The sequence below is a fragment of the Papio anubis genome, chromosome 9 (genome assembly GCF_008728515.1).
Source record: "Papio anubis isolate 15944 chromosome 9, Panubis1.0, whole genome shotgun sequence".
NCBI lineage: Eukaryota > Metazoa > Chordata > Mammalia > Primates > Cercopithecidae > Papio > Papio anubis.
In genome coordinates, this window is record NC_044984.1 from 47,232,819 (window position 1) to 47,240,917 (window position 8,099).

General features: G+C 47.5%; 1 protein-coding gene across 1 annotated transcript; it reads right to left on the reverse strand.

The window, feature by feature from the left end:
• Positions 1 to 1,222: 1,222 nt before the first annotated feature.
• Positions 1,223 to 6,425, reverse strand: LOC101005879 (keratin, type II cytoskeletal 6A). The gene is given in 15 exon segments (XM_031650178.1): positions 1,223 to 2,025; positions 2,416 to 2,457; positions 2,459 to 2,578; positions 3,198 to 3,230; positions 3,233 to 3,313; positions 3,813 to 3,885; positions 3,887 to 3,930; positions 3,933 to 3,973; positions 4,091 to 4,204; positions 4,370 to 4,434; positions 4,772 to 4,940; positions 4,943 to 4,969; positions 5,885 to 5,974; positions 5,977 to 6,377; positions 6,379 to 6,425. Coding segments are annotated over 15 exon segments (1,605 nt in total). The 3' UTR covers positions 1,223 to 1,767.
• Positions 6,426 to 8,099: the final 1,674 nt, after the last annotated feature.

The window sequence follows — 8,099 nt, forward strand, 5'->3', positions numbered from 1 at the left end:
AGTGATGTGGGAGCCAAAATGTTAGGGGGATAATTGTCACTCCTGAGGAAAACAGGAACTGAGGTTGCCCAAAGGCAACGCTAGCTGACCATCCGCTCATATCCTGAGACTTTCCTTAGCCATTCAGAGATGCCAGTCCAGTTCACAGACAGGCCAGTTCACTCCTGAGGGAGGAATATAACTGTCTCTTCTGATAAACAGACTCGGTTTCATGGAATCTCTGTGAGAGGCTTAGAGTACGAAAGGGAGGGAATTTCCATTCTTGTTTTGCTTTCCCATTTCAAGGAATAAGCATGTGAGTTTTGTGCCTGGCTGTTTGGTTTTTTATTTTTTATTTTTCAATTTATTTTTTGAGACAGAGTCTTGCTCTGTTGCCCAGGCTGGAGTACAGCAGCGTGATCTCAGCTCACTGCAACCTCCCTCCTGCTCCCGGGTTCAAGTGATTTTCCTGCCTCCGAGTAGCTGGGATTGGCACCCACCACCATGCTCAACTAATTTTTATATTTTTAGTAGAGATGGGATTTCACCATCTTGGCTAGGCTGGTCTCAAACTCCTGACCTCAGGTGATCCACCCACCTCAGCTTCCCAAAGTGTGGGGATTACGGGTGTGAGCCACCGCCCCCAGCTCTTTGGATTTTAATTGTATCAGCTTTAATGTCCCATTTCCCTGTTGTGAAGATTACTGTGGTGCATATCCATGTGCGTATAGCTTTCTGCATTTGCACGTTCTCCTCAGGATACATTTCCAGAGGTGTAATTTCAGTTCTAAGTAGGCACATATTGATTGCTGTTGATACACCTTGTCAAACAATTTTCTTAGTCATGGGGCAATTCTAAGTATAAATAAAGTATCTTATTTTCTTCTCAAATGACTTTTATTCTATTTGGCCAAAAATGGTTCTCCGCCTGGGCATTTAGGCCAAGCGCCAGTGTATAAGGAGGAGTAGTCTTAGAGACCAAGTCAGAGGCACTGGGCTGCCAGTTCCTACATACAGTAAAACGAGAGTGGACAATCATGGTGGACCAAATGCCTCCCACACCACTTGCCAAACATTTAGGAGGAATTTGATCTGAGAAGAGACCTGAATATCAGGATACCATAGTGCTGTTAATTGAACCTCTCTAAAGGAGAAGGTTTAAGCACATGGGGATATGGATTATCAGTTAAAAATAAAAAGGCATTTGTCAACTGAAAAAGCTGAAGAAATATTGGTACCATGCATTCTTTAAAACCTGCTTTATTTAGAAATTACAAAGAGCAAAGAGCAGAGAATTCATCACAGGGAGACAGACTGTATACATCATACGACTAGTCACTTGCACTTCCATGGATACTGCAGGGGGAGTTCACAACACTTTTAAGGTAGGGAGTTTGGGGGCCAAGGGAAAATAAGTGGAAGCTGTTCTGACATAAGCCCCAGGCAGTTTTCAGTAATGAAAAGGAGCAGAGATCATTTTCTTATCATGCTCAGCCTCAGAGATAACAATTTTGGAGGCAAGAAATTAATAATTTAGTAACAGAGTGAAGCTCCAGTGGTGATTACATCATGATGTAAAATCAGAGGTTGATCTGATGGTGAGCAATGGGTGCTCAGATGGGGCTGGTATAGACAGACGAAGTGAGGGCACTAAGCATCCATCCCCAGCTCTACCTGGGAGAGCAGGGGAGACTGGAAGCCAGGAGAGGACAGGCAGCCTGAGGAGAGGAACCTGCAGCCAGAGGGCCTGGAGACGCTGTGGGGCTACAGAGAGCTAGTGGCAGAAATTCAGTGCTTGTAGCTCTTCCTGCTGGAGGAGGAGGTGGTGGTGTACTTGATGGTGGAACTGCCGCCTCCAACAGAGCTGAGGCCACCTCCAATGGCTCTGCCGCTGCTGGAACTGAAGCCACCTCCAACGCCAAGACCACTGCCATAGGAGTAGCTGCTTCCTCCACCCAGGCCTAAGCCACTGCCGACACCGCTGGCACCGCCATAGCCACTGGAGACGGTGGATTGTACCACAGCTGTGGTGGGGAGGGACAACGACTGGAAGCCACGGTGAGCTCATCCTGTCAGCCTAGGCAATCCAGAAGAGTACAGGGCAGAGAAAACAAGCAAGTACTTACAGATGTTGGCTTGTCCAAGCGCCCGCCATTCAGCCTGTGGAAAGGAACACAGGGAGGGTGAGACCTCAGAAATATACCTGGACCGGTGTGGGCGGCCTCGGTGTGTGGAAGGTCCATTGGGAACGGCTCTTTTTGGTTTGTTCTCAGAGAAGAAGCGGTGTGGCCCATGGGCAGTGTACCCTATAGAGTTGTGCTCAGTGCAGGCACCTTGAAGATATGGACTCAACTGTTGGAAAGCCGTCAGTTACCGCCTGCTCCTGGCCCTCCCGGCGGCTTGGGTGGGTGTGATCTCCCGTCAGGGGCCAGCTGCGTTCATCAACTCCTGGTACTCTCTCACTTCCAGCAGCCAGACCCAGGTCCTGCCCAGCCTTCTGCAGGGCATCCTCCAGCCCTTCCAGCTTGTTCTTGGCATCCTTGAGTGCCATCTCCCCACGCTGCTCAGCATCTGCAATGGCGGCCTGCAGGCTGGCACACTAGGAGGGGAAAGGAGGAGAAGGAACTTATTGCCTCCTCCTCCAGAGGAGGCTGGCTCTTGTTTAGTGAACAAGGGTCCTGTAACCCAAAATTGACAGAGAATGAGCTCTGACTCTTTCTGTCCAGTGTTTTTCCATTTGGCAATATTTGTCTAGTCTGGGAGTCAAGTGACAAAGTCCTATGCCCCTTGTATTAAGCACCTGCATGAGAATGTGCTCTGTGTCTGATGGGAGACAATACAATGGACCCAAAAACAAGGTATATGGAAGATGAAGGCCCAGATTTGTATTGAGTGCTGTTTTCAAAACTACAACAAGAAAAATTTTGAGGAATACATCTGGATGCCACATTAAAGGTATGCAAGGTGGCGATGTATCCTTGGGTGAGGGTGTTGACTTTTTGCTTGACTGTTTGAGGACTGGCTCGTATAGGGAGACAAATTAATAGCGATTGATTCACTTCTCTATTGAGTTCTTAATGAGGGCAAGAACTATATATGTTCCTCACCCTAGTGTTGGTTTACTTTTCAAAAATTATCTCAAATAATAGCTAATGACTGCCTAATGGGTCTAGCAAAAAATGATGCTTCTCTACTTCATTGCCCCTCCCCACTCATACCTGCTCTTGGCCATTAGTGATCTCAGGTCGCAGCACCTCTGGATCACATGCTTGATTTGATCTCAACAATCTCCTGCTTAGGTATTTGCATGTGCGTCCCCATGTCTGCCCGCTTTCTTATGACCTGCTGGCTCCTCGTGCTACCAGTCCAGGAGTCAGGAGAGAGAGACAGTGTCTCGGGTTTCTTACCTGGCTATGATGGCTTTTCCTTGTGTATCATATATGTCATGAAGTGGACCCTGTGGCTTCTCCCCAAGGAACTTGAGGCCTTTGATGTGTATAATATTGGGTGGATACTAAACACTAGAGTCACAGACCATCCTCATTTATGGCACCGCTATCTGCCCTAATTTCCTCAGGAATTACAAATGTTCTGTACCCATTTTCATAAAGAAGTCAGCAATCAGGATGAAGCTAAATGCGAGATATTTATGTCATTGTCTTGTAGTAGTTTTTCCTCCTGGTTGGGTTCCTCCTTGACTTGAAGTAAGTTCATGAAGAGTATCTACTCTAATAGTGCGGATGCACGTCTGTAGCCACAGCCCTGGGGGACAGCCACAGTGAAGTCTGCAGTTCTCTGGCATTCAGGGCTGGACACAGGGATTCCTCAGCGGCTACCCACACCCTGCTCACCTTGCTCTGGTACCAGGACTCGGCCTCAGCCCGGCTCCTCTGAGCAATCTCCTGCGTGGGCCTTGACCTCAAGCGATGATGCTGTCAGGTCCAGGTTCTTGAGTTGTTGTCCATGGACACCACGGATGTCTGAGATGTGGAGTCTGCATCACAGGACAGCTCCTGCCAAACAAGAAAGTCCATAAGATCCTTCACTTCTGACATTTACAGAAATGCCCAGCCTATACATCTTCTCCTTTTTAGACCCCATCAGAGTAAACAGGACAGTGGAGATGCTTACTGCTTCATGCAGGCTCTCAGAGAGTTGATCTCGTCTGTGGGAGTGTCTGCCTTGGCTTGCAGTTCAACCTTGTTCATGTAGGCAGCATCCACGTCTTGGGGAAAGAGCCAACAACCTGGAGTTACCTGAGCGCAGCTTCCCAATCTACCCACCTTCTAGTTCCCCTACCGATTCTCCTCTCCCAGGTGAGTGGCTTATCCACAAGAGCCACTTCCTGTCCAGCTAAGTGAATTTTGAACCCTGACTTCATCCTGCTCACCTTCTTCCAGAGTCCTGGAATTCATTTCTCTGCTTAACAATGGCTTGTTGATTTCATCCTCATATCTGCAGGAAGGAAGGCATGGGATATATTAGAGCCAGTGGGTAGGATGAAACAGAAAAGCAACCTAGGATCCAACATTTTCCCAAATGGAATATATTCTGGTGGGCACCATATACGGAAGCTGGGGATGATTTTTTGGCTTCTCTAGGTTGTCCTAAGCTAGCTAATCTTGTCCTCTCATGACCATTTGTGGTTCTTTGGAGTTTGCTCTAGGGACTAATTTGTGCTTTCCGTTTCAGACATGGGTTGTTAGAATCCACCCCCATCTGGCCCTGGTCGCCCAATGATAGCGGAAGTGTGTGCTGCAGTAAATTGAATTCATTTCTCCTGTTAACTCACTTGTTCTTGAAGTCCTCCACCAGGTCCTGCATGCCTCCTGAGAGGAAGCTCCGAGTCAGGCCCGTTCCTGCTTGGTGTTTGTCCAGCTGCCTCACACAGGAGTTGTTGATGTACTGCTCAGAACCAAGCGGCTCCAGGTTCTGCCTCACCGGTCTTGCCCTGCTCATGGGGTCCACTTAGTTTCCAAAACCTTTGCTGCTCCCGGGGCAGCACCTGGAGCAAGAGGGTCATTTCCAGACAGGAAGGGAAGAAAAGTGTCACGGTATCTGGTTTTGGGTGGGAGGGTCCCCATGGTGCTGGAGCTGCTACGGTGCGTAGAAGGCTCAGAGCTGTTCAGCTCCCAACTCCTTCTCCTTACACCCACCAATCTCCGCAGAAATTCCTGAGACCGGTGAGTGTGTTCTCTCCAGCTGTAAGCTATTGATGGTATCAGTGAGTTTCAACATTTCTTCGTTTTCTTTTTCCAAGCACAGTCACAAATCTAGTTTAAAAATACTATTTACCTGATGTGTTGTACAGTTTTTATTACTGATAGGACCTCAATTAGGAGGGATATTAGATGTTGCCTTATGATTAGATTCCAGTCTACTTTCCCATTTAGTGTGGTTTCTCCCCTCAAATATTCTGATGTTATGATCATTCTCTGTTTTTAAAATTAATTAGCATTTCTCTCTGTTTTATAGTTGTTTCTATGCCCATTTTTTCTTAATCCAGCCAGATTATCTTTTTCTTTTCTTTCTAAATTTTTTTCCTCTTACTCAGAACGCATAGTATAATTTACCAGCTCATATACTCTTGGCATTTGCTTTACATAATCCTCTTAAGACGCTGGAGGAAGGGATTAACTCTTCCTCTCTGATGGCCTCATCTGTGCTTCAGGGTTGTGAAAAGTTGTGGCTTTCCTAGGCAGGAGTGAGAACCAATCCGTAGATCCCATGTGGGAGTGATGTTGGTCCCTGCTGCGGCTGCAATGCGGCTAATGCCGCAGCGAGCCCGTGCACTCTCCACCAGAGCTGGGCTAAGTCCCCTTCTCCCTCCCTCCTAGGTCTCCCTGGCAGGAATGTGTTCCTCCTCTGGTCTGGGGACCCTGAAGTGCCCCGTGGAGGGCATGACCCTGGCTCACCTTGTCGATGAAGGAGGCGAACTTGTTGTTGAGGGTCTTGATCTGCTCGCTCCTCGGCCATGCCAGCTGGATGGCCGGTCGATTTGCAGGTTGAGGGGAGTCAGGAGACTCTGGTTGACGGTGACCTCTTGGATGCCTCAAGGGGGACACACAGGGAAGCCAGGGCCCCCAAAGCCACCAGCAAGGCCGGCTCCACCACCCAGACCAAAGCCAATGCCGGCTCCACCACCGAAACCAAATCCACTCCCGGCGCCACCAAAGCCATAGCTGCCTCCGGCTCTGCTGCCATAGCCGCCACCGATGGCACAGCTGCCCCCTCCAATGGAGATCCTCTTGGAGCCCCCCAGGCCATACAGGCTGCGGCTGCCAAAGCCAGCTCCTCCACATGCGCCACCCAGGCCACCACTGCCCCTGGAGCGGGACACGGAGACGCTGCTGAAGCCAGAGCGGCTGACCCCAGGGAGCCACAAGCGACTGACTTTTCTCTTGGCTGCTGCTGTGGCTCCTGATGGTGGTGGATGTGCTGGCCATGGTTCCAGGAGATGAGGGCTGTAGGAGGCGTGGGGAGGCAGGTGGGAGGAAGAGAGAAGCAGGACCCAAAATCGGAGCTCGGGCAGCAGCTTATATATGGAGAGCATGGGCTGGGCCCAGTCCTGGAAGGTGAGCTTTCAGGTTGGGAAGGGCTGGGCTTTACAAATAATGAGATCACACCTGGATTAGAAAAGTTATGAAATGCCGAGATTGCATTTTTCACCTCCTTTAGTCAGGGAAAATGTTCCCGCCTCCAGCTTTGACTCGAGATCTCAGCACAATAAGAGCATTCTCAGTTCATGAAGTTGGAGTTAGTCACTGTCTCTAGCAAAGGTTCTGCATGCTAGGCTGTTTATCAACATGCTCCGAGAGCTTTCCTCTTCCCAGTCTGACTTTCTTCCAGCAGATATATTGGAGATCACAAGCACTGTATTGCAAATTCCTTAACAGAAATATTACCATTTTCCTTGTAATTATTTTTCCTTCTAAGTGCAATTTCAAACATGCAGAGTAGCAGAACAACACAATGGGCCTATATATACCTATTACCTGTTTCCATGATGATTACCTTATGTCCAGTCTTATATCTTGTATATTTCCACCCAATTCCCTTATCAATGTTAAATTTTTTTAAATCCCCAAAATATTTGGGATTTAATTCAATGTTTATGCAATATTAATCTCTAAATGATAGGTCTTTTAAAAATATAACTGAAATGTTATTTTGTATTTTAAAAGTTTATGTATTTATTAAGTCTTCGCCCTCAAGGAGTTGACTCTAATGAAGATGACAAATAACACAAAAGGAGATAGAAGACATCGCCTCTAGTGGCATCACTGAGCTAGAAAGAAAGTAATGCTTGACTAGGAAGAAAAGAGCACAGAGAGGGGATGTAGAGGGGACAGTGGGGAAGGGTAATTTTTTTTTTTTTTTTTTTTTTAAGACAGAGTCTTGCTCTGTCGCCCAGGCTGGAGTGCAGTGGTACGATCTGGGCTCACTGCAACCTTCACCTCCCAGGTTCAAGAGATTCTCTCACCTCAGCCTCCTGGGTAGCTGAGATTACAGGCGCTCGCCACCAAGCACAGCTAATTTTTTGTATTTTTAGTAGAGATGGGGTTTTGCCATGTTGGCCAGGCTGGTCTCGAACTCCTGACCTCAGGTGATCCACCCGCCTCAGCCTCCAAAAGTGCTGGGATTACAGGCACGAGCCACCACACCCAGCCAATTTATGTATTTATTAACATCAATATGTCTATTCAATTCTCCAATGTCCTTGTTTATTTATTGCCTTATGGTTTACAATTCATTTGTTGATGAGACCAGATTAATTGTCCTGAGTAGTATTTCAGTCTTTGGGGTTTCTTCATTGCTTACTCACAGTGTTTCATTTAAGATGCTACTGTGTCCTCTATATTTCCTGCAAACTGATCATTAAAACTTGAAGCTTAATAAGACTCTCATATATTTAGACTTTCCAGATGTGGATGTAATAGAATGCCTATTTAAATATTGAAAATTGGCCGGATGCAGTGGCTCACACCTGTAATCCCAGCACTTTCAGAGGCTGAGGCGGGCGAATCACCTGAAGTCAGGAGTTTGAGACCAGCCTGGCCAACATGGTGAAACCCCATCTCCACTAAAAATACAAAAATTAGCCGGTGTGGTGGTGTAAG